The 26587-nt window shown below is 47.4% G+C and overlaps 2 protein-coding genes across 6 annotated transcripts in view; one reads left to right on the forward strand and one right to left on the reverse strand.

Moving 5' to 3' along the window:
- Window positions 1-736, forward strand: part of PRKCD (protein kinase C delta) — a 56137-nt gene extending 55401 nt beyond the window's left edge. For 3 of the 4 annotated variants that reach the window (XM_062585525.1, XM_062585527.1, XM_062585526.1), the window contains exon 18: window positions 211-736. In XM_062585525.1, the coding sequence (XP_062441509.1) occupies window positions 211-369 (159 nt within the window). In that variant the 3' untranslated portion in view covers window positions 370-736. The remainder of the gene's footprint in view (window positions 1-210) is intronic. The other variant, XM_062585528.1, reaches the window with a different exon arrangement.
- On the reverse strand, window positions 368-25979 carry LOC134145723 (6-phosphofructo-2-kinase/fructose-2,6-bisphosphatase 4). 2 transcript variants are annotated; one of them, XM_062585529.1, is made up of 17 exons: window positions 25861-25979; window positions 20543-20659; window positions 18387-18483; window positions 18167-18233; window positions 17688-17762; window positions 16718-16774; window positions 16245-16366; window positions 14724-14931; window positions 14035-14181; window positions 13344-13448; window positions 12597-12726; window positions 12175-12237; window positions 10384-10448; window positions 2027-4143; window positions 1660-1888; window positions 1448-1564; window positions 368-399 (listed from the first exon to the last, which is right to left on the reverse strand). In XM_062585529.1, the coding sequence occupies exons 1-14, from the start codon at window positions 25955-25957 to the stop codon at window positions 4084-4086; spliced, it is 1410 nt and encodes a 469-aa protein (XP_062441513.1). In that variant the 5' UTR covers window positions 25958-25979; the 3' UTR covers window positions 368-399; window positions 1448-1564; window positions 1660-1888; window positions 2027-4083. The 2 variants fall into 2 exon arrangements, with proteins under 2 accessions (XP_062441513.1, XP_062441514.1); XM_062585530.1 differs by lacking the exons at window positions 368-399; window positions 1448-1564 and having other exon boundaries at window positions 1875-1888; window positions 3894-4143.
- Between the last annotated feature and the right edge of the window lie 608 nt (window positions 25980-26587).

Here is a 26587-nt window from a genome sequence, read left to right on the forward strand (position 1 = left end):
GTTTTCAGCTAATAATAAATAATTACAGAGTCGTAATTTTATACTGTTGTTACAACAGGTATTGAGATAGAGGAGTTATATTTTTTTTTAATAGTTCAGGGTATCATTTGCTAAGCTATTATATATAACAATTTATTTTGGAAGGAAAAAAAAGCTTGCAGCCTCTGCCTCAAACTGTCTATCATCTTTCCTGTTTTTTGTTCAACACAGAAGTCAGCAAGCGACTACAACAACTTTGACAGAGAATTTCTGAACGAGAAGCCAAAGTTATCTTACAGTGACAAAAACCTGATTGAGTCCATGGATCAGTCTGCATTTGATGGATTCTCTTTCATTAACCCCAAATTTGAACAGATCATAGACAAGTAGCCTCTGCTTGAGCCGGACTTTAAAGCGGGGCTGAAAGTTTAAACAGAGAACGGCAAGTGTTAAATGTTACACAGTCCAACGGTGTTGTCAATATTTCAGAATAATACACAGTAGTGTGATTAATTATGTGTAACTGCTGATTTATTGGCAGTGTCCTTTTATGCATGGTTGGGTTTAAGGTATGTGAATCATGTGCATTATTTTCTCTATTTGGGAAAATGTAAATTCTGTTTGGTTACTTGAATGTAGTTATGTTATATAAATATGCTGTATATTTTGCTCGAGAGAAGACATTGGAGAACAGATGATGTCTTTTTAAAAAAGTGTTTGAGCCCTTGGTTCTTTTATTTGTCTTCAATTAAAAGAAAGTGTAATGAAACTTTCATTCTTGGCTTTATGATATTTTCTTCTAGAAACATTCCATTAAACTCCAGTTGTCTTTAAATGAGAGCAAAAAATAGTAATTTGTAAGCACTCGTAATTTAGGAAAAGAAGAATAATATGAACCAAACGGAAGAATCAGGCAAAAGGAGAAATTCGCAGCATAAATAGTCCTAAGACTAAGACACCAGCTGTTGTTGGAAAGAGTTAGCTCAGCACTGCTCTAACTGCTCTTTACTAAATCCAAAGTCTCTCTCACCAAAGCACCCAGTGCTAAACAGAGTCAGAACTACCCTCGGGACTATACTGTTAGCTATTATAGTTAACAAAAACCTCAATTCTACAGCATTCTAAATGTAGGAAAAATTAAGAAGCAAACTTTTCTCCTCTCCCACAAAAAAAAAAAAAAAAAAAGTACTTTTTTTTTGCCTTTTTTAATCTGCATGCTACAGTAGCTGCAGTCAAATCTGACTTGTGCAGCATCGTGGGAAGGTGTCTGCAAATGCCAGATCTGCTGTGATGCCTCTGCCCTTCTACCCGGGCGCCTGGCTGCGCTGATTAGTCTGGCTATTTATTCTGAGGCAGTACAGGCATAAGGCGTTTTGGGCTAAGCATCCAGCAGCAGGGAAAATAAGCTTCCACTGCTAAATTCTACTTCCTTTTACCAGAAATAAACCACGGGACTGCAGCGCCTTACCAGAAGGAAGGAAACCCTCAGTCCAGTCGTCATGCAGAGCGTTAGGACTGCTTGCCTCCTTTGCTGCCCTGGGACCACTGTGTTTAACTGTCCTTTCTCCATGAAGCTTGCTGCAGACTAAAAAACATATATAGATAGTGATTTCTTTGTTTTTCCTCTAATGAACAGCTCTACCTTGTTGTTATAATCCAAACAACTCTGCTAAGACTCACGTGTCATATAACCATGGAGTAGACCAGATCCATGAGAACAGAGGTGGCAATTTTGGATGGAGCAGGTAGTTATTCAGCACTCACATCACCATTTTTGTCTACAAAATCATACAGGAGGCAGTGGGCAGCGCTGGCCGCCAGCCGCCTGGCTCTGCCGGTGGGCACCCGGGCTGCAGCTGGCTCCAGCCATGGGGACTTCGCCTGCTAAATCGCTGTGCCCGAGGGCCACCTGCCGGACAGGGAGGACATTTATCATCTCCTTATAAAAGATACTTACATGCATTTCTGTGCAACTTCTTCTCAGCAAGCTGCAACTCCTGCGCCTCGGCGAGCCGGGGCAAGCTGCGCGCTGCCAGGACAAGCTCACCCGCGCGGCCACTGCTGCAAGCGAACGAGGAAAGAGGCACGGACCCACGCGCACGTTCCAGCACTCCAGCTTTATTACTTGCATCAAAAGGTCACAGCATGACATTTGTCTAAAAGATTAAGATGAACGCCTGCTAGGTATGGAAAAAGAATTTAATCCCATGAGAAGACTGCATCTGAGCTAGCAAGTGCCTTAACAGTCAAAATACAGTAAAATATAAAATGGTTAAAACATTCACGGCCAGGAATAGGCTTCTGCCTCCCCTGTCAAGGCCAGGTCACTTCACGTGGGCGGTCAGGGACAGCGTGGGAGGACGGATGCAGCAGAATTGCATAGTACCATGAAGGCAATATGCAATTTTTACGGTGTGTTTGCAGAAAGGTAGCTATGCACCAGGGAGACCTGACCGCTCACTTCAAATTTACATTCTCGGTCCGCTGACATTTGCTCTCACCAGCTAGACAGGATCAGATGCAGTCAGCGACTTAGTTAAGTTCCTAAAGTAGCACAGGCAACTTCCTATTTTTCCCTCTTCAATTATCAACAGTTTATTTACACTTGTATACAATCTTTTTTTTTTTAACTGAACATCCACTTTGTAAAACATTCACTTTAGTATATTCAAAAGCCGTCTATAAAAATCCCTACTACACATAAAACACGTAGCCTTAAAGAATTTTAGAGCACCTCTAAGAAGTCTGGAGAGGTAAAGCAAGGGGACATCGTCAATAAATTAACTAACTGCTCCGAGCAGCACTGTGTGGTCCCTCTTCTTAGACAGCAACTACGATCACAGCTAAATTAAGAAAGATATTAAAAGCACGTTACTGAATGAATGCATGGATCATGTACAAAAAGCCTCAGGCAGCACAGCCTGAAGCACTGCCTCTGGTCGCTCAGCACCCCACTGCTTTCCTTTCCTGAGGCGGGCCCTGGCTCTATGGCTTCCTTCCGGAGCGGAATATATTGCTGGAATTAGCTTATGAAAACAAATCACAACAGCAGCACGTTATTTTATAAACCCTGCACAAACAAAATGCGTTTAAGCCCTTGCCCGGCAATACAACGTCAGATGGGCCTGGCTTATCGCGCGGGACTTGAGCAATAACAGCATGCGTGGCAAAAGGTCAATTAACTGAAAAGTCATTAAAAAAAAAAAAGAAGAAGAAGAAGAAGAAGAAAGCACATTCCCATGGTCGTTCTCATTTCAGGAACTAAAAGCCAGTGACTGAGTTGCGAGCTTGTGCGGTTGTAATGCACAGGCGCAACATGCACTGATTTAGTGCAGTTCTTGGCCTTAACAGACAGCAGATTCCATTTTTAGCATTGGAGCTGCTCCGAGGCTACTCAAAACCAAATGGCAAAGGTAGATGTGCCACATCATAAATAATAATAATAATTTCAGAATTCATCCCAGCTTTTTTCTTGCACAAGTTGGTAAAAGGCTTGCACGCCGCTAAACCTTGCTTGACTCCTTCCTCTCCCCCTTGCTGAAAAAGTTAGGTTTTTGGTGGCAAACCCGAGCTCAAGGAGGCGCAGCTGAGCGGCTTGCCGACCTGAAGCAGGTCCTACCACACGGAGCCTCCAGTGGCCAAAATGCAAGATTTCACATGTATTAAATATGCCACCAAAAACCCCCTCCGTCTAATGAAAGGCAATCATTCACAGTAAAAATAAAAGGACTCTTAGAAAAACACTTAAAAAAAGTAAAATCTAGTTAAAACGTGACAGTAAAATTGAGACGGGTAATTAACTGGCTTGCAGCATCCACAGACACACACTAAAAACCACCAACACTGCACAAAGTTACATAGGAAAATTTAAAACCAACTCTACTCTGCTTCCCAGAAACAGTCCTCGCTGATACCTTTCGGCCCCGGGAGTCGTCCGGTTTTCTCCGAAGAAGCAGAGCCACATTCAAAATGTCTTAAAAGTGGATGGGGAGAAGGCGCCTTGCTCCCGGCTCGGTCGACTTCGGCTGCCGCCTTCTCCGTCCCCGCGGCCCTGAGCTATGCCCCACGGCCCCGGCGACGGGGAAGGGCCGCCGCGAGCCGCAGCTATAGGTGGGTGGGCACCGTCCGCAGCGCCTCTTCCCGGGACCGATCCACACCTACGTTCTGCAAGAGACAAGACAGGGAGAGCTCGCGGCGATGCTGGAGGCGCAGCCAGGGCGCCGCGGGCCGGAGGCGAGCCGCTTCCAACGCTCGGCGCCTCTAAGCGGCTCGAGGAGCCGAACGAAACCCCTGCAGCGCGACGTGGGGAGGGGAAATGCACCTGGAAAAGGCACAAACCAGACAACAAAACCAAGCGAGCGAACCTGGGAACCCATTTCTCCTTTGTTTAGAGCCCGCACGGGGAAAAATTATTTATCTGCAACTTGAAAGTTAACCCTGTTCCCGCTGGCCAGCAGTTAGCTCGCCGCAAGGATCCGGTAACGCAAAGCTTAAATTCATCTCAGGACGCGCGGGCCCGTCGGCAGGCGTCGTGTCGGCGGTTTTGCAACCGCGCGTCCGAGCTCCTGCTCGAGCAAGTCCCGCTTCAGAAAGGAGCTTCCGGAGGCAGCACCCCTTCTGCAACCCGGGATACAGAACTGGTGCCGCCATCCGTCCAAGGACCTGGCAAAACAAGCCAAACTCTGCATGATCACCAAAAAAAAAAAACAAAAAAAACCCCAAAAAACCAAGCATTTATTTCATTTGTCTTAACATCCGATGTAATTAACTGGCTTTCTTAATGTCCAATGCAACATCTGCAGCACAGTTGGCATCTCCAGTAGTTCCTTGGCTTCCTGGGTCATTTCAGACATGCATTCAAGATATGTAACTGCAAGAGCAGATGGAGCGAGGAGGCTTAGAAAGGGATTAACAGCCCTTTTAATGGTAAAGGCTTTCCCCCCGGAGGAGTCCCTAAGGTGTCCCTGCAACTGCTCTGCAAGCGCCTACTCAACACACCCGAACCAAATTACCGCTCCAGGAAAACCCCATCACTGCTGCGACGCATCAACACCAACGCGTTCTCGAGAGCTCCCAAAAGACAGGAGAGGAAATAAAACCAGACGAGTTTGGGGGGAAACAGCACTTCTAGCCGTGCGTTTGGGCTCTGCGCAGCACACGCGACCGAGGCAGACAAATTCTCTGGAGCATCAAGTTAGCCAGAGCCATCAGGCACCTGGCAAGTCTAGTTAGCCCGGGGCAGCCGTATCTAACGAGCAAGCGCCGCGGCACGAGCGGCATCGCGCGAATCAGTCAGCTTCGCCCCGGCCATCAGCACCGCAAACCAGCGCCACCGCTTCCCACTCCGCATCAGGCCTTTTTCCCCGCGGGAGAAAACCAACGCGGAAAGGAGCATTAAGCAACGCACTCCACCGCCCTAACAGGAGCCCACTTCAACCCACCTTCAAACATCCATCGCAGACCCCTGCACAGCGAGGGCTACGCGCGGCCGGGAGCGCGAGAAGCCTTGGCGCTGAACGCAGCCCCGGGGAAGCAGGCGGGCAGCGGCCAGCAAGGTTCTTCCGCCACAGGGTTTTTTTTTTTAAAATATTTTTTGTTATTGAAAATTTAGTTTCGAGCTGCACTTTCCTTGGTCAGCAACCATACAGGCAAAAGCCTTCGAAGCCACCCTAACACGGCCCTCGGCACCCGCCTCGCAGGGATGCTGCCCCTCCGTCAGGCGGAGAGAAGCAACGTGACTCGCCAACAGACTGTGCAAGCAAGGTCCGCTACGGTGTTTTACCTCTGACAGCACATTCGAAGAGGCTGGGGCAACTACAGCTCCAAAAAGTGACCCACGAGCCGCACCAAGCTCACAAACCAGAGAGGAGAACGACGCAGGTTCTCCTGTTCCAAGCCCAGGACATACCGAGCGGCGTATAGCGGGAATCTCTCTGGCTAGCGAGTTATTTAGATATTCAGGTATTTGATATTAGCTATTTAGATATTTAGGCGTTATACTATTATATAGCGTTCCTGAATGCTAAAAAACCTCTGCAAACTGCAGCGTAATTTTAGAGGGGCAAACAGTTAATGCTTTTTTCCAAAATCAGGATTTTGGAAAAGCAGCCATCTGAGAAGCTTCCCTAAGAGGTAAAAGCTTTAGGCTTTAGCAAGCCCTTCTTGCTTGCTTTTAAGCTGAAAAGAACCCCCTGAGCAAACAGCCCGAGGAATCGGTGATTTACTGCCCTTCCCGGATTCGACACTACCGAATGAGCCTGCCCCGACTGCAGAGGTGCTTCAGGACGGTCTCGCTTTGCCAAACGTAAAAGAGTTTGTTGGAACGAACTTCAGGATTCGCAGCCCGGGCGGTTCTTCCGAGATCACACGCCTGCTGCCAGGAGGGCAAAGCCTCCCATTTCCATCCCTTTCGAGGAAAACCGACCCACAAAACGATCAGTGCAACTCCGCTCCCATCTTCCGAGACCGTCGTCACCTCTTGCTGTCGCCTAGAAAAAAAAAAAAATCCGGGTGCCAAAAGTACAAAGCAGAGGAGCAGCCGCCACGCCGTGCAGCGCGGGGAATTGCTGCTCCGCTCCGGCTCCGGCAGGCGAAGCGAGCCCGGCCGCCGCCAGCCACCGAGGGGGAGCACGTTTCAGGGCAGCCCCCGCTCCCCGGGCAGCGAACGGTCTCGCGCAAGCCAGGGAAACCCTCCTTCTTCTCCAGCAAGCTGCTTGGTAAATGCTAACTCCTGCTTAATGCAAAACAGCTATTAAGGTGAGTTTTACATTAAAAATATGTGCGCGCGTTCCTGCATCTTGAAAAACTCTTTTGGCGCTAGGTGGGAACTCGCCACCCTCTCCCGAACAGCACAACGTTGATTAGCACTTCTAGAGAACTACTACTACAGCTGAGCATGACTAAGACTTCACCGTAACTAGGAATTGTTATTTTATGCTACAGAGCAGTCCAATCACTCCCAGGGGCTCTGAAACAGGCAATGCTGGCGTCCAGAAAGCACACGGCAAACTTTTTCTCACCTTACATGGGATGTTCTACTTCGTTCTACTTTCAGGAATCACCCCACTTCAGCTGCCATCAAATGCCTGCTGGTCGCTACAATAGCTTTGAATCAGTGCTGCGTGTTCATTAGGTTACAGCAATCAAGAAAAACAGCATTCCTGTGACAGCCAATTAATGTTTAGCAACTCACCCATATTCATTAACCAATGCAGTACAGTTTTATTGTGCTTCGATAATTTTTTTTCAAGCCATGCACTATACAAATATTTGGCTTAGGGTTTGAGTTGTTCAGTTTGGGGGGGTTCTTTTTGATTTTTGAGAGTTTTTTTTTCCTCCAAAGTGATTGGAATGATTAGTTTTGCAATTTATTTTGAAGTAGTAGGATGAAAACAGCACCCCCAGTTCGAGAGTTGACGAGGACACCGGATTCACTGATGAGCAGGGACTGTTACAAGAGCGTCCTCAGGAGGTCTGGAAATGTCTACATTCTGTGTAATAATAAAAATACAGAGGAGAATGTTTATCACGCAGCAGTAAGAGCAACAAAAATCCCAGATTCCTGCACAAGTACCCAGCTGCATTTATTTAAAAGCAGAGACTTCCCCCCACCCCAGACAGTGCAGCAGGGAGAGCAGCTCGATGTCCCTGGACTAGGCAGCAGGAAAACGTATTTACAGCAATTGCTGATCCCAGGCTGATAATATTGCCAAAAAGTCATTTCATTCATATTTGGGAGGAAGTCTTAGAGGCCCAGGCAGGAATGCACTTAAACATGTACTTAAGTGCATACACTTCTATTCAAAATAAGCACTTGAGTACTTGAGTTCCAAGCACTTTCCGTGCTTTCCTGAGCTATGTCATACACTGATTTCCAAGGGAAGATTTTTCAGTTTGTTTGTATTACAGGTAATACAAAAGCACAAACGCTACACTTGATAATCAAAAAAAAAAAAAAAAAAAAACACCTCTCTGCAGACACCTTCCCAGTTCACGACCAACCACACCGACCAGATCTTGCCTGATTTTGCAGAGGTTGTAGGAAAAAACCGAGCACATTCAATGCAGCAGATTGCTCCAAACAAAGCCGAAAGCAGAGCCCGGCCAAACGCTCAGGCCGGACGAGCAGCGGCGGGACCGCAGCCGTGCCCAGCGCGTCCCGGGATCCAAGCCCACCGCGGCACCACGTCACGGCCCATCGTCGCGCCACCACCTCCGCTAAACCTCGAGCGATCGCCGAAGGGGTCTACCACCGAGAGTACCGACCGTGACAACCCACGTTTAAGATCTTGATCTGCCAGGTTTAGGCCAAAACCCTGTTAATGCTCAGAAACCGTTCTTCAAGCTCCGTGCTGCCGGGCTTCGTGAGCCCGTTGGTCACCCCCGGGGGAAGCAGCCTTAGCTTTCCACCCCCTCTCCCTCTCCCCCTTCCCCCTGCAAGGAAAGGGGCAGATTGGGGTTAGTTTTCTCGCTACGAGCAACCTCCCAATCTTCCACGTGCTGACCGAGACGGAGGTGCAGAGTGGACGTTTTACCCCACTGCTGCTTTTCTGGCCCAAAGAGAGGATCCAAGCAACAGCTGAAGTAATTCCACTGAATTATTTTCTATAAAAAGACTAGACTCCTCCAGTGGAAAAGGACAGGAGCTACAATGCCGACAGGCGCTCACGTTAAATCCATTTCAGATTAATCACCATTACATAATGAAGTGTTATTACCTGCAAAGCTATATTTAATTAAATGCTTTGGCTTCTGGAGAGCATTTGAAAATTTAATTTTACAGTAGTAATTAACATTTTCAGAGGTTTTGTAAATGAGAGCTTTTGAAATGTTAATAGTCCGCGGGATGGCACAGAACCAACTCAGTCCTTCATCCAGCTCTACCAGGTTACACGGCCCATCCTGTCCTGCTTTGGGTTTCTTGGGGAGAGCGGGAAGGGCGTTTTGGGGGGTTTTGATGAAAGAGTCTCTCTCTTTTTTTTTTTTTTCCTAATTAACTGAAATCAATCTATTCCTTTCCTCAATAAACAGCTCTGCGTCCACAGCCGTGCACCCCTCTGTGTGAGCCCTTACGTGCACCAGAACCACAACTACCCAGTGCCAACACCAGCATCAGCATCTAGCTCTGCAAGACACCTTTGGTGATCAAGGTAGAGCTTAACCCTCAAAATTCACATCTCCTGTTAGGTGACTGGTGTTTCTAATGGCAATTCCCCCAAAATCTTAGCAAGGCCTAAATTCAGCCCTGCTGTTTTACTAGATAAACTAAAAAAAAAAAAAGCTCAATTGATCTAAGTGACTTAATACTTCATCATGGTTATCACAACTCCTGCTTTCAGATATCTCAGTTTATTTTCACCACACTTATCCAACACATTTCAGGCACCAAGAAAACACAGCGGGGCTTCCTAAACCTGGCAGACCACACTGAGACCCAAGAGCAGAGAAGCCCAAAGGGGATGAGGAGAAGGCGAAGGTAATGGAAATAAACAGCACAGCTGTCTGATGGAAAATACCTTGGCTATGAAGGATCAAAAGTCAGTATATTCAGAACTCAGAGCACCCAAGACATTGAAATAAAACCTTTTTGCAGACCCCTCCGGCACGGTTTATGCACAACTGCCCCAAATGCATTCCCTCGTATAAGCAGGGCATTTTATATCACGTGCCCAATTGCATACACACATGCAAGCTCATTTATTTTTATTTTCCCTCTCACCCTATTGTTGCGACAGGCACCTCAACGAGCGCTTTTTCCTCATGCTACCAACGTGACTTTTAATTCACCAGTGGCCTTTGCTCATTTTTAACTCCTGGGGGCAACTGCAGCAAGGCGCCGGGGCCATTCCTAGCAGCGCTGGCGCAGGGAGCTGCAAGGGAGCTGGACGCTCCAGCCACCGTGCGTTTTGCCTAACTTTTGCACCGTGTAACTCTCGCAGCTTCTCCGCGGTCCGACCTCCCATCGCCGCTTGCGTTTCACAAACGCGCTGCAAGCCGAGACCTAGAGCTTGGGACACAGGCAGCGTCCTCCGTGCCGCTTTTCGAAGCAAGCGGCAGTGATTGTAGTGATGCAAAAGCTGATGCTTTCCCTATTTATGCTCCCTAAAATAAGCATAAAACCATGCATTTCTGACTGCACTCTTTACTTACACTGGCTGACTTACACTTCATGCTGCATCCATTTGGAAGATGCAAAAAAACTCCTGCTAAAGCATATAGGCAAGGCGTATTTGCTCAACAAAAAAAAAAGATCTGCTTTCTCAACAACAAGCTGGCATAAAGCTTGATACGTAAAAATAAGCATGCTCAGCAGAGCTTTAGAAATCATTTCTAAACACGCAGAGAACGGGAATCAGCTCACACAGCACCTCGCATTGAGGTCTCTGATGTGAAGGATGTTCTTACCTCAGGTTTATCTCTGTGTGTGTTTACAGCTTCCACATTCAGGAATATTGATTCCACTTTACATCCTGGGGAGAGAAAACACACTTTTAGAATCGATCTGCTTTAAAAACAAAGTCGTCGTAAAGATGCAATCTAGTTTTAAGTTGCTGAAGGTTAATCCCTTTCCTCTTCTGACTTATATCAGGATTCCCTAAATTTTGGAGGGCTGTAGCCTGATAGCAAATCAACTCTACAAGAATGAATATTACTACCAATCTGATAACCCCTCTCATAGTCTCACCTTAACTTTATTATTGTTTTGAAATACGAAACACAAATATGCCTTTTTTAAGCATCCATGAACAACATCCCAGGAGAAAGTTCCTACCTGGAGTTTTTTTTTTAAAAAACATCCTAAGCTTATTAGGATTTCTCTGTAACACAGAATTTAAATATTGCTCTCATTTCTTAAAACTTGAGAATGATTAGGAGTTGCTAGCAACTCCAATCCTCTGTGCATGTGGAACAAGGGTTTGAACCCCACCAGTGACATGGGACTTCAAAGCTGACGGCTGCAAAGAAGCTTCACCCAAAGACAGAAACACCTCACCTCACCTCACACCCCCCTCCCCCCCCCAAAAAAAAAAAAATCAAGCCAAAAGAGACAAACACGATTTAGGTAGTATTCATTTCCACATTTTCAACATTAAATTGCCAAACACAGTCAGACCTAACATCATTAAAGTGATTTTTTTATATATATATAAACTGCACAGCACTCACAAATAGCCCAGTCCCTCTGACACACCACACCTGACCAAGTCCACGGCCTGCCACAAACGACAGACCAGGTTTTCAGATTTTTCGGTTTACTTCCTTCCTGGGATAACTACATGTTTCAGAGAATTGCTGCCTAGTGGGGAAAGGTGATTTCAGGCTTTCTTTCAAAGCCACAGTGCTTTCAAAATAAAAAGCTGACTTGCTTCCGCGGAGAAGTGTCTTCTGAGGAAGCCCATTTGCCACCAACACGGTGAGCAAATGCTGCAGGAGAGCCACCACTCAGAGAAGGGTTTGGCAAGAAAACAGATTTTAAGAGGAAAAAGCTCCACTAGGAGCATGCGCTCGTAATCTTTCGGTCCACATATACATTGCGATCCCTGAGAGCAAGCCAAAGCAGGCTCTGATCCCCGACGCTGGCCGCTGCTAAGGACTGCTTTCAGCCAGACCTGCTCCCACGGAGGCTTCTCACTCCTCACTATTGGCCAAATCCAGCTCCTGAGAAAAGTTATGCTCTGCCAAGCTTTCGCCATAAAATGCAACCAAATATATTTAAATATGAAATAAAGGCACACGAGTTACTCCGCGGTTAAAATCGCCGCTGGGCGCACTCACAGCTCACTCTTCCCTAGGGAGGCGCGAGCTCACCCCGGAGACGCAGAGGTGGCCCCGCGGCGGACCGAGCGCCGGGCAGAGCCAGCTCCCGCGGCAGGAGGGGCCCGGTGCGCGGTTAGCCGGCAGGGCTAACCCTCCGCGCGCCGCCCCTGACCAGGAAACCACAGCGTTTCGCTCGCCTTGCGGCCAAAAGGGCAAGGGCAGCACGTCGTACCGCCACTTCTCCTTCCGCGTTCGGTGTGGCAGCGTGACACTGAAAACCTTAAGGTGCCCTCGCAATTTGGATGCAAAGTTACCTGGCTTCTCCATTTGGCATTATAGCAAGATAAATTTTAGATGTGCTTTAATTAAAATGCTTCAAGCTCTAACGATGACGTCGTATCTACTAACGGTGTATTTAAAGGTGTTGGAAATACTTACCGTAAGCCACTGGGGTTAGCTTTAAGACAGTATGCAGCGGGCACTTGAGGTAAGGCAGTTGCTCTGAAAAAAAAATTACACATGAAGTATAAATTACCAGAACATTTCAATTTTTCTGAAGTGTTACAGGCCAACTGCTTAAAAGTTTCGTTTTAACTGGCAGCATACCTATTTTCTTTGCTTGCACACAATTAAAACAGGGGAGAAAAACCAACACGGCAGCACTGCAAGTGAGCAGCTTGAGTAACAGGAGTGGGTCAAATACGAGAAAGTCTATTTGCTCACCTCGCTCACACAAACACATTCTGAGGAGAAAGCAAATTGTTATAATTTGGTGTTTGGGACTGCCCCAGCTGGTAGATTTTCAAGATAACCTCAGCAGGAAAAACGAGGCTGTTTCTAACGTATCAGAGGAGAATTACCTGCAGGCTTGTCGAGAAAATAGGCGAGCAGGCAGCGCATGACAGCCTGGTGACATATGACAAGCACGTTTTCCTGCCTTTCGAGCTCCATAATGACCGGCTCCAGCCTCTGGACAAGATCTTCATAGGACTGTGGGGGAGAGGAACGCACAGCACGTGAAAAACCCACAAACAGAGGTTATTCATTTCATATTAGTTGTCTCCCACATGTTACATTAATATACAGACAAACATTGCAGTAGTTACATTTTCCTCAACTTAAAAACGGGGCAAGAAGGCACTGCAGCTCCATTGCCTCAAGTTTATCAAAGACCAGTATGTCCACAGGTTTCCAGAGGGTTTCAGCCCCAACTGCACACAAAATAACCACTGCCTACAACAACGACAGAAGGATCATCTGGACAGTATGCTTCTGCGTGCAATAAGCCGAAGCCTTGTCATCAGTTTCCCTGATAAGGGACCCGCATAAAAATGATGCTAGCAAGATCAAATCTCTCAATTATGTTTGGTTGGGGTTTTTTCTTCCTTTTTTTTTTTTCTTTTTCCATTTACCATTATTTTTCAAGCCCTGAATCAAAGCTAAATTGAATGGGCTCAATATTTGCAAGTTCCTATGTGCTTTCACTTGCAGAAAGAAACAATCTTCTTCTTTACTCAGAAATATATTTTTTCTTTCTGACAGCTAGCATGCATGTATTTAAGAAGATACAGAAGTCCTTCACCTTAAGAGAAGAAAGAACAGCATACCTCTCCCTTAGGGTATCTGTATCGGTATTTGTCTTGGTCTCTGAGTGCAAACTCGAGTGGGTAATTTTCCTGTATTTCTTCATAGGTCATTTCCTCACACACTCCCTGTAAGTAAAAATAATAATAATTAAAAAGCACACATTTCCAACAGATATCACTCTTATAATAAAAATCAATGTCCTTTATCAAATGTATTTTATTGCTCTTTGATGCCCAAAACCACAAAAGGAATTGGACATTCAGTTGGACCAAGACATGGCAAGAATGGAGCATTAAACCGCTGTATGAGTGAATTATATGGGTGATATATGAGCAAGCAGCAGCACCATATGAGCAAGGTTACATTGTATCTATCGCAAGTGCTTACAAACCTTACAGGTGCAGCTGGAAAGTGTCCAATGCCAGCAATGTTTTTTGCCTTCTAACCCCCCTCTACCAAAAATTACACTGCATCACGACTTTTAGAGGTGTTTTAATGGGAAAGACAAACCCAAATCTAAATTGTTTATGGCAGCTTTTCAGAAAGTATATAGCCTTGTTAAGAGGAATTAATCACAAATTTTCCAGTCTCTAGAACTACCGCTTTAATGACCTTCCATCCCATGAAAGCCTTACTGTTGCAAAACAAAGTACTTCCTTCTTCCCTAGCAAACAAAGCAGCTTATTAGACATTTAGAAAAGAAGAACTTACTGCATCTATCTCGTTCAAAACCTTCCACTGCTCATAAGGCACTCCCAAGGCTTCAGCGGTCTGAATTGTCCTTTTCATCTGACTGGTCCAAACCTTCAGATCTTTGATATTTTGCTCATTAATAAACTGTGCCAAGCTTCTGGCAAACTGAAAGAAAAAACACGAGGCACTGAACGAGGGCTCAGAGCCAACCTACTGTGTTCGGTTTGCAAGCGGCAGGCTCTGGGCCTCCCGAAACCCATTACAGCTTTTCAAAAAGGCTCTGTCAAGGTTTTTGCTAGAAATGCAACACTTTCCGTTAAGCCAAGGGGAAGAGGGGAGGGAAGGAGTAAGAAAGACACAAAGCTGCTGCAGGTCACAGCTGCATCTCCAGGAGCTTTCCTTTCTCCTTTGTGAACATCAGGATTAAATAGCAGACAGTTACAAATAAAGCCTCCTTTGCAATGCTTTGTGCTCCAGGATAAGCAGAAATTTCAAGGAGCAAAACAAAAGAGGGATAAAAGAGCGCCCACCAAATCACAACGCACACAGACGCCCCCAGCCCACAAACGTAACTAAGAAATCCTCCATAAACCTGCTCAGAAGAAAACACGGTAGGGGAAGAAAGCTGCAACTGCACAACACAACACGCGCGGATACGCACGGACGCGCCCAGGCCCCAAAGCCACAGCAGCACAGGAGGTACGTACTTCTTTCCCCCTGACGGACAGCCCAGAATCTCCTCCTATTCTCCCTTTCAGGTTGAGCTCGCTTTCCCCGTGCCGACAGAGGTAGATTGACCGAGGAGTCACGTGGATATTCATGAGGTAGTAGACGATCCGGCTCTGGATGTGATCCATGACTCTGTTCACAAGGTAACTCCTTCCAACATCCATAATTTTAATATAAGAAAGGTCCCTTTCATGAGCAAACAAAAACATACGTAAGATTCCACGTGGTTTTTACTAGCTTGTACCAGGATCCTCCTATCCTCTTGCTCATCATAAAACCAAGAAATTGCCCTCCAAACATGCTCCCCACAGCACGCAGGCGTCTGATTGTGCACCAGGGCCAAAAGGCACTGTCATTATCTACCCATCTCAGTGAACTCTTCCAGGAAAACTGCAGCATCAGAAGGATTACTCTGAAGCAAGACACTTATCAACACTACTATAGTTTACCCCACAGCTACTTTCTCCCAGCATCACATAGATCATAATTTCTCTTTTTCTTCCTTATCTTTTCCTATCTGACTTACTAACTTTTGAGTGGCATACAGTTTAAAGCAGGAAAAAAGGCAAAACCAATAAGCCTAAAATAAAGCACAGCTGGTTTCTAGAGATGCATTTCAGATGTCACGCCATGAGAAAACAAGAAAATTTGTAAGAAGAACAAATGAAGGTGACAAGCAAGCAAGCATCACCACTTCTGATGGTCTGTGATGCCATTCTCTGGAGTTAATCATTACTGATTCACGCAGCCATTAGGTCCATCAGAGAGTACACGCATGAGTTGATCTGACTGAACCAGCTCCACATTGCTTACACTCAATTACATTAAAATGCACCTCAGCCTTCTCTGTAGCACTGGTTCTCCTGCAACAAACCAGGAGAGGGACATCCTTGCAATGAGTGCAGCTCAAGTGTCCATACCCCAAGATCCAGATTGCACCAAGAAGAACATGATTCATCTCTACTTTACTTTCAAGTGTTGAGTGCAGATGAAAAACAGTTAAATGCTTTGGGAGAAGGGCAGATCACCCATCTCTGCACGTTTCTCAGAGCCCTGAGTCTGCAGGATTATTTGCTCAGGCAAACACATAAATGTGGAAATCACATTTTGTAAGACTGATGCGTTCAAAATTCATCTCGGCCACATTAACAAATTGAACGTTTCCAAATCACTCAAGTCCGCTCTACACACTAATGAAAAATAGCAACCAGTCACTACAGCTAGCGGGGAATCATTTTAAGTACACGCTCTATTCAGAAGAACCACACCATCCTCCAAGTTGGAAAACAGGAAAGAGTACTGTCCCAGAGTAGACTTATTAGCCAACTTTATTCAAGCAACCAAGTTTCCAGGTTGTACCTCCATAATCTGCTCTAATTTGCCAGAGACAAAAAAAACTCAAGCTATTAAAAAAAAAGTGATTTGAAAACCCCAGTCCCCAAAGGGAGGCTCCATCCGCTAATGAAACGTCCTAAGATAATGCAGCCGTGACCACTTACTTGTCAAGAGTTTCGTCCAGAGTCTCATATGTATTCTTGTAGCACTCTATTCTCTTCATGAAATCTTCCGTTGCTTCATCATTACTACAATCAACATAGTCTGGACTACCCAGTTTCACTTGCTATTTAAAATAAAACCAGGGGAGCACATGAGTTTCTTAAGAGAAGTTTAAAGAAACAGGAATTGTGATTAAAAAAAAATACAAACATAGAACACATGCACCTAATTTCTGAAAGTTAATAAAAATACACAGAGCAAAAACACCTATTCTTTAGAGAACTGAACCTCTGCATTAGCATATACAAGGACAGGAAAATAAATGAAAAGGAAAAATGTTCCTTTAGTGGGAGCTAATGATTTCTCCTATTGGAAGTTCTTCCAATGTCTTTTTTTAAAATACTGAGCTACTTCAAGCCCCTGACTTAAAAGCCTCCAGACGTAAAGCAGTTAAAGCGAACTTTCTAGTACTCACCACAATGTTTGCAGCTATGACCTCTGGATCTACGCACACTGACTCAACAAAAAAAGTCTTCAATCCAAACAGGAAGTCACGCGGACAGAAGGAAGGAAGAAAGAAAGAAGATGCATGAAAATGCCTCTGGAGACTAACACACACTAGCACATGTCTGGTTTTCTGTTAACCCCTTTCGAGCCAAGCCATGCGTTAACCTTTGCTCCGCACGCTCAAAAAGCATCCTTTCCCTCCACGTGCTCCCATTACAAGTACATGGCTCGCCGTTCTCCAAAGCGCTACGCTCTACAGCTATTTTCCCCGCTGATGCTTAAAAGCAGCACAGTTTTGAGGCGAGAAATACTTCGGAGGGAGAGGAGAAATAAATGGGGAGGAAGCAAATTCAGCCATGCAAACAGTAACCAATGCTTCCAGGATAAATAACGTAGGACTCCTCCACCTAATGGAGCAGCCTCACTTAAGAAGAGGTTCATGTTTTGCACCCTCAAAGATGTATAGAAGCAAGAGCAGAGCAAATGGAAGACTACTAATTTTTGCTAAATGCAAAACGAGCTTGGACATGAGGCAGAAAGCCACATAAAATCTTTCGTGTTACAGAACTAACAGAAATTTCCCTGTGTGTTTTGGCAGGGAAGACCTGAGCTGTACCAAGAACCACATTTTAAATAGTCACCGCTAGCAGCACACTTAGAATTACAGGTTCAGGATGACCCAAGCAAAGCTATGGCACAAAAGAGATCATCTCCAAACTGTCTAAACTTTAAACGCAAGAGAAAGGAAAGTGCAGCAACTCTGTTCATCGTACAGATGATGCTTTAAGGCACAAAACTATCTACTGGCGGATCACATTGGTGCAAGGATGTGGCTCGTGCTAGCGCATTCCTCCAAAAACAGACAGGGCTGAGGGGCAAAATCATCACTGTGCGGCTTCCCCAAGTATTAGCTCAGAAAACCTTTGCTTTTGACTCACCTTATATCCATTCTCTTCGCCAAATTTGTAAATAGTTTCTCTGCGTTCTCGAGTTGTGTTTGTGGCATCAAAGACCTAGGAAAAAGAGAGAGGGGAGAATTAAAAAAGCATCGTTAAAAACTCCAGCGAGAAGCACCGTGCTAGCAACAACAAAAACAAGGCACCAGCACCGAAGTCCCACAGCTCGCCTCAAGCCCCGCAGAGGAGCTCCCAGCGGCAGCGAGCGGTTTTCCCCCCGCTAGTCCGCTAAAACGCCGCGCAGGAGCCGCGCGCCGGCGCAGCCTCCACCACGGAGCACCAGGGAGGCGAGCGCGCGACGCCGGACCTGGCCGGCCGGGCGCCTCCCGCCTCGCCGCCGAGCTGCCCCCGGCGTCTTCCCGCTCGGGAGGGAGGACGGGGAACGCGAGCGCAGCCGGCGACCCCCTCCCGCTCTGCTCCCCCTCCGCAGCTGAGCCCCCGGGCCCCGGCGAGGAACTTACGGCCACGTGCCCGTTCTCCTCGCTGAGGTAGCGCCGGACGTCGGTCAGCGCCGTCAGGGCGCACTGCCTGGGGGACAAGAGCGGGTGACGGGAACGGCGCGGCTCCGACGGCGGCGCCCGCGAGGCGCCCGCCGCCTCCGAGGCCGCCGGGCCCGGCGCTAGCGGCGGCAGGGGAGGCCGGAGGGCGCCGCCGGCGCGGCCGAGCGCCTCCCGAACTCACCTCCTGATTTTCAGGCCTTCCTCGTTGTCGGGCAGGAAGAACTCGAAAGATCTGTACTTCTTCACCAGGTCGCGGCGGTACTGCCCGACGTTGAACTCTGTCGAGGAGAGACCGGCGTCAGCGGGGCCCGGCAGGCCCCACGGCCGCCGCCGCGGGCGCCCGCCACGCGCCCCCTCGCCTTCCCAACACCAGGACGGCTTAAAAACGAAGCGTGGAAACGGCATCAGGACCAGCGGAGTCCCACGCGCGCGCGGCTGGGCGAACGGAATAGCAAACGCTTAATATTTAACCTCCGCCGGCGAGCTGCGGGCTTCCCCGGCTGAGCTTGAGCCAAGCATCACCACTCGCCAGACCCCGCTCGCGGAAGGAGGGAAAGAAATAACGATGTAATTACCGAGCCGTAACGAAGACCGAAAGAGGCTATATGACCTAAAGGGCTCAACCATCAGCTTTCCCGACCAAAAAATACATATATATTTTATATACACGCATACACACTGATCAGCGCTGGGATGGGGGAGCAAGATGAAGAAATGAACGGTATTTTACCCCCCTCCCCCCAAAAAAGGCTGGGTTTTGCTCAAATTCAGTGCTGCCGGCGCAGTTCTTCGCGGTCAGCTGTGCGACCTCGCTCGGTGTCTAACCCCGTTCACGCCGTGACGAGCTCAACAAGGCCAAACCGCCTACATAAAAATGCGGCAGCTGACACAAAAAAACTGGAGATAACAGAGCCTCGGAGGGCCAGGGATGGCAGGCAGGGCCTCTTCCGAAAGCAACAATAATAATAAAAAAAAAACTCATAAAAATGAGTTACTGTGAGAGCAGTAGCGTTCTGGAGAGCAAAGGAAGAAGTGCTGTCTAGGGGCACCATAGTCTCCCTTAGGATTAGTGCCCACCTCGGGGGGCAGTTTCATAAAACCACCACCAAACAGCCAGAAGTGTCCCAGAAAAGCTTCCCAAAGCTCAGTAGCTAACACCACGCTGAAACACAGCGCTCTGCAGGCAGCTGCTCGACCTCGTTTCCTCCAGAAAGCCCAGGAAAGAAGCCTCTTGTGTTTGTAACTGTTTCAAAGCCTAAATGACAGGGAATTTTGGAAGGAATAAAAGAAAAGGTAAACCTGATGGTTTAAATATTTGAAATAATATCCAACCTGAGCCCTACCTCCAACTCCCCAACGTGCTTAACGCATGATAGGTTAAAAGACAGCATTTATCTTCTCTCCGGTTTACGTAACCTAATAATTTTAGCCATCTGTCTCAGAGACTAGGAACACTTACAGTATTAAGCACACAGTAATTTTAAGACATTAAGAGCCAAAGGGTGGCAGATGCTGGAAACAGCAGATGCTGATCGTGTATCACTCGTTCGTTCAGTCCCACACAAGCGGGAGCGCTAGGCAGGGCGTCATCTATTCAATCAGCATTTCAAGTTGACTTCAGCTCCAACAAAATTGCATCACCGCTTGCATCAAACCCAGGAAAAGCGGTTTTCTAAGAAAATGCTCGGTCACCCTTTCTAACAAAGATTAATCCTAAGCTGCAATCTTAAAAAAAAAAAAAAAATTACTAATTCTAAAAGCTGTACCCTAGAGTTCAACAGCAATTTAAATAGAGGTCAGAACTCATTTCACTCTGACTTCTTACAGCTAGTAGAAAACACATCTTTGAACATCCAGCCAAAAGTCGACCCTTTAGCATGCTCTAATATGTTTACCATTATCTGAATGATTAACCAGCCAGAACTAGACCACCTCGACTATCGCACTGGACCCTAAAACCGCAGTCAAACGCAGCGCTGCCCAGAGGAGCTGTGTGTTGTGCAAAGGTGGCAGCAAGGGCACAACCCCAACCGAGCCGCGCCGACTGCTCGGCCCTTCGGCGTTCCCCGAGGGCAGCGCGCAAAGGCGAAAATAAAGGCAACGGAGGAAGCAGAGCGTTAGAAATAAGGGCTCACGGTTTATTCAGGATTCTGCTAGGGTAAGGAGGTAAACAAAGAGTCGCCAGAATTCGATTAATCGACTTCTAAACAGAACGGGGCACCTGCGAGCCCCATCGCTCTAGAAAACCACCAAAGCAGAAAGACCCTAAGCAGGCAAGTTGCACCAAAAATAATAGTAAGTGCTGGGAACTCGCCCTAGGAAATGCAAACCCGTCACCTTTTGTAGGCACGCCGATCCAGTTCAGGTAGCGCGTCAGCTTCTTGGAGATGTAGGTTTTCCCTCTCGCCGGGAGCCCCACCATGACGATCAGCGTAGGGCAGTTGGTCATGCAAACTGCAAGAGGAAAAGAAAAGAAAAGAAAAGAAAAAAACAAGGAAGCTTTGAGCTTTGCTGTGGCAGGACCATGGTGCAAGCAGACCATGCGCCGCAAGCTGCGCTGCTGCTGCAGCGATTTTGCAGTGGCCCTAACCACGGTTTTTTACACCACAGCAAATTTTAGAAGGGCAAGGAAATACACTTTTAATGGTACAAAGCTGTGGATACCTCGTTGGAATCTATCACAGCTGCAAGGAACTGCCTAGGAAGAAGGAAGATATTAAGGTGGCCCAAAGACAGCAGCAGCTTCCCCACATTTCTAAGGGGATTAATTATTTATATGACAACGATTAAGTATACAACAACCCTCGTTTGCATCGATTTCCTCAATCTCTCAACGAAAAAGGAGCCACTTGGCTCCAAAAGATGAAGCTTCAGTGTTACGCTGGAAATAACCACTAAGCCGCTGCACAAAGCATGGCCATGTCCCGCCGTTCCCAAAGGTCGGGCTGACGCAACGTCCCGCTCCAACGGGATGCTCGCGTGCATCCTGCACAGCTGCCACACGTGGAAAAGCCACCAAAAAAGAAAGAGCAGATTAGCAAGGACAGAGGTACTAAAAAAAAAATCACTGCAAAATCGACTACTTTTCCTGAAAGCAGGAGACAAAAGCTGTACCTAACCTCAACATCATTGGAAAAATCGTAGTATTGTATGCAACAAAGTTAAAAGGAAATGAATGCAAACTGAGAGAGACCCATCCAACCCAGCAAGCCCTGAGAAGCAGCTCTTTCACACAGAGGCCCGTACTCAAGGAGGACGTTTCCTTGTCCTGCCCACAGGCAGGTGAACTCTCGACTCCGGAAACCAGAGTTGTAGAAACAGCGAGAAAGCAGGATCTGCACGGACAGCCTGCGGGATCGCCTGGGAAGCTGCACTGTCCGAGACGGGCTTTTGTGCTCGCCTCTAATGCAGTTATTCTGCCTGTCATAACACCTGTCCCTTCTGGGGAAAAAAAAAATCCTTTTTCCTGAGTGAGCCACGTAAATTTAGTTTCCCCCGGGAGCATCTGGCCTTTGGTAACGTAACAGTAGACCTGAGCTGCTACACTGCATAAAACGGCATTTTGCAAAACCAGGAGCTGCTGCTGGGAAACCCATGAGCCTCTTCAGAGCTGCTCCACGGATGATGCCAACGTCCCCTTGCTGACAGCAGTTTGTCCTAGATTGCTCTCAGCACACAGCAAAGCAGATCAACGTCACTGCAAGGGCCTCCAAGAGGGACATTTCCTCCTGCTGCCAAGCAGCCAGTGCCTCAGCCTGGCATCTAATGTCTATTTTTTAATCCAAACTCCTGCAAATAAATACAAAAAACTAACAAAACTCCCTTTGCATGCACTGGAACGGGCAACCCTACCCTGTTACTCCGATCGCTCTGTGCGCAGGTCTGTTCAGCCTGCAAAAACGCATTAGAAACCACAGGAATTACTTACTAATCGCAATCAAATGGCAGCTGCCGTTCTGATCAGGTGCCAGGCTGGCCGAAAGCGCGCCCTGCTCTTTAAAGGCAGCGGGAGCTCGGAGAGCCAAGACACCCCGCGCTCCAGGAGAAGGAACGCTGCTTGTGCCCGCGATCTTAAACACTCTGCTTCTACGTAAAACCACGGCCCCACATACGTTGTTGCACAGCAGATAGAGCAGTTATAGGCACAACACCTTAGCGCTGTGCTTTTGTTCTGGTTTATGCTCTAAAACGCTAATTTGCAATCTAGGAAATTTTTGGTATCATCTTATTTTGGACAGTCAGCAGCGGCCGCTGTCGAACCTTGCGCACAAGCGCACCTCCACGTTTGGAGCTAAGAAAAAGCCGAGGGCGTCCGATGCCAGCCCCAACGGCAGATGTCAACAGCCAAACGATGGGACCGCAAGCAAATGCACGCAAAGCCGTTGCTTCACTTGCTATCTTGGCGCAGCGTTTTAATTAATACCCCTAAGACTCGGCGGAGCGCATGAAGATTTTTGCCTTCTTAGCAAAGCACTGCAAACACTCGTTGCAAACATGGGTGTCTGCAGTCGGTCCGCATCCCCCTCACCACAGCACATCCATCGAGAAGCAAGCAGAAAAGGAGCTGCAAGAGTTGCATGAGATCAAGAGTTCTGCTCAACTTCCCTTTATAGAGCGCTTAACCCTCGCTTGCTCCACACGTGCACAGGCTGCAACACGAGGGGAGCTACGCAACCGCAAGTCCCCCGGCCGCGGCGCTCTGGGCATCCCTCCTCCCCAGAGCGCCCGGCCATCCTCCAGGACTCCCCCTCCACAACCTACCTCCAAAAGCCAAACTTCTTTCTTAAAAAAAAAAAAGCTTCAAGTATATAACCCCAAAGGGTTTCTGAGAGCCCCAAACTCCAACAGGGATTTTGCAAACTCAGAAAACCAGTCGAACGTAGAGGGTCACATGCCATCATTTGATAAAGACGCTCCACTACCTTAACAAGTCCTAATACATATAAATTATATAAACATATATGCATTTATACATACACATGCATTCGTAATATATGCACAGAAGAACGCCAGTTTATAAACAGCAATACCCAAGGGAAATGAATGTTGCAGCCCCTCCACCCCATCAAAAAGAGCAGGCACAAAATAGCAACCACTTAATGGAAACGGTCAAGTGACAAGAGCCACATTAAAGTCAAATATTGCAATTCAAGCAAAGTCTCTATTCCGGCTAAAATTTTTGAATCTACTGCTCAACAACACAGCAGGTTGTATCGCAGAGTAAAATTAAGACTTGTCCTTCAAATACTTAACAGCTAAGGGAGAAAGCAATTGCATAATCATTTCTTGCCTCCTAGATTCGACTCTGAACTAACGCAAGATAAAGAAGAAGGTTTTGAAACCAAACTGGGACACTGAATGACCTACATCAGCTGAAGAGTATTTCTACAGCCCTCTAAATTCCCGTGATCTTGTGAAACCAGAGACAGAGTTGATTTTCTGCAAATTCACCTATTGCCTAACAAATTATCAACTGCCTCTTCCCTTTTCATCTGCAATGAGAATTCTTTTTTCCTTATTTGCGTTACATTTTTGCGTCAACCTTTATGGTTGGATGTTTTTTGTATGACTTGCTACAGTCAGCCAGCCAAAGTACATGGAAACGTTCTTGGTGTTTCCATGGCCTTTGGGAAAAGCCTGCTCTCTGAAATCAGTGTACTATTTGGAGGGTCATACACAAACATCTTTTAACTACGAGTAGGTACAACCACCCTTCCAAGTAAGGTTAGCCCTATATGTTTTCCAACGTAATATATCCAAATTTAACTACACCTAAATAGTTGGTTTTTTTTTTTCGCCGTTGATCTCCAGGCAGTGGGAGCATCCTCGTCCTCATGTTCGTCCTCCTTCCTCCCCTCTCCTATGCCTGAAGGGCTCCCTCGTATTTTATTCCTCACCTCTCTCTCTTCCAATTCATCTGTTTCCAGTAACACTCACATACAGGCGATGCAAAATTCCGATTTGCCCTCCGGCCAGTTTTCAGAAACAACGTTACCGACCTTCACGGCAGCCCCTCAGGGGACAAGATAATCCTCCTTTGATACTTTTGGGGGCAACCTGGCCTGCGTTTGCGCTGCTGAATGAGCAGCAAAGAAAAAACCATTATGATTATCAAATTCCAGCTTTAAGAGGGAAAAAAAAATCTGGTAACTGAAGTAGGGGAATAAAAAAATATACGAAGAAAAGATTAATTGCAGGAAGTTTTGCAGGAAGTTTAATGTTTGTCTAAACTTCCGCTCTAAATCAATAAACTTCTCCTAGCCTCTCAAACCAACTTTCCCCGCGACCTATTTTGCTATTTGTCGTTAACATTAATAGCGTGCTGTTCGATTCGCGGGGCTTGAAGCAAGCTCCTAAGAGTAGCTTTAGCACAGCCCAAGAGCGCGCAAGGTAAGTGGCAGCTAGTAATAAAAACGCACATCTTTTTGTCTGCAATTCTTGCTTTGGCGCGTCGTTTAGAGGAGTCCTCTTAACGTTACCGGTCTCGGTGGGTTGAGAAGCGCTGGCTCCTCAGCGGCCCGGCAGCCCCCCAGTTAGCGCGGGCAGGTGCCCGGGTCTACCAGCCCCTCGGCTTCCTCAGACCACGGGGCAACACAAATCTGGGAACGCAGGACCCGGCAGCCCACAGGCACAGGGAAAATTACAGTGTTCTCCACGTGCCGAAACAAGGTAACACGTACGGATGTACACGCACACACGCATATATACATGGCACATTGTAAGCGTAAATCCACACAAAAGCAACAAGATTTTTTTTTTTTTTAATTAGGTGTCCAGATCTGGTTTTGCAGCAGAAATGTTTCTCAACTGTAATGGGTCTTGGCAATCAAAAAATGACAGAATCCTACAAAGAAAACAGATGTCTTTAAAGAAAAAAAAACGAATTTGATTATTCACTAGTTTCTGCGCAAGAGAAACTAAATAAGTTTAAGGAAACTCCACGTGTCACCAGATTACATGTGACCCGTAAGCGTTTTATTCTTGGTTCTTTTATTCATTTTCTTTTTGATAAGATATGCTATCTACAGCTATAAAAGTACAAGAGGATTTTTTCTTTTTTTTTTTCTTTTCTTTCTTTTTTTGGGGAAAAAAAATGCCAGCTCTAAAGCCAAAGCTAAGCATTCCCTTTCAGCACGTCTCCAAAAGCAACCACACCAATTCCAGCAGCTTTTCTCCTTTTTCCCCTGCCTCTTAATGCCCCCGTTTCCTCCAGCAGGAAAAGCTCCTTTGCCGCAGAAGCGCCCTCCCTCCCGCCGGGAAATCCCGCGGCCCGGGCGCGGAGCGCGCAGCGGCGGAGCGCGCAGCTCATCTGCATGACAAAAGCCGGCGGGGCCGCGGCGCGCAGCCCCGGCCCCGCTCGCCTAAGGGAGAAGCGCTGCAAGGCGAAGCGGCCCCCGACGCCAGCAAACGCCGCAGCCAAAAAAAAAATAAATAAATAAAAATAAAAATCTTTCGAGCCTGCGGACTCGGTGGGCTGCGGCTCACCGGGAGAACCGGCGCCACGCACGGCCTGGCAAAAATATATATATACATACATATATATAATGTATGTATGTATACACATATACACACACGCGCGCGCATATATACGAGTATTTTCAGGCCTCTCTTCAAGGAAACCCTCCTGCCCGCCCGCCCGCCGCGGAGCCCCTCACCGCCGCGCTGGGCGCTGTGCCCCGCCGGCAGCCCGTTGTCGTAGGGCTCCCACGTCTTCTGCAGCGGGTTCTGCGTGAGCTCCCGCGCCGCCGCCATCCTCGCCGCCGGCCCGGCTCCCACTGCGGCTCCTCCGCGCCCCGACGCCGCCCCCGAGGCGGCTCCTCCGCGCCGCGCCCCGACGCCGCCCCCGAGGCGGCTCCTCCGCGCCGCGCCCCGACGCCGCCCCCGAGCGCGGGTGCGCCCGCGGCAGCGCGGGGAGTGAAGAGCTCGTTTTCCGCGTGCAGCGGAACCGGGCCCCGCTGCCCAGCGCGGGGGCTCCGAGCGGCCACCTCCAGCCCCCAAACACCGGGCGCTTCCCCGGGAGGAAGCAACACATCACTCGCTACCTCCCTTCTCCAACTGAAATCGCTTTCACCTCGAAGGCAAAGTTCACAGCAGCACAGAAAAGCAGCGGTTTCGACCACCTCGTCTACAAATAAATAAAGTTTATAGGGAATGCGCTTTGGAAAGATTCTCTGCTCTAAGAGGAGCGGTGCTAGTTTCCAACGCCACTGTCTCAAGTTCGTCTCCTTTCCAGCCAAAAAAAGCTTTGCCCATCAACCCTAAAATTGCTCAGCTCTATCAAAGTCCTAAAAAGCTGGTATTGTACTATGACATTTATCTCCATCTCTGCACTTTTTTAATGCAAAAGTTGGTAAAAATGAAGCACACCAGGAACGATGGCAG

Source organism: Rhea pennata, chromosome 12 (assembly GCF_028389875.1).
Source record: "Rhea pennata isolate bPtePen1 chromosome 12, bPtePen1.pri, whole genome shotgun sequence".
NCBI lineage: Eukaryota > Metazoa > Chordata > Aves > Rheiformes > Rheidae > Rhea > Rhea pennata.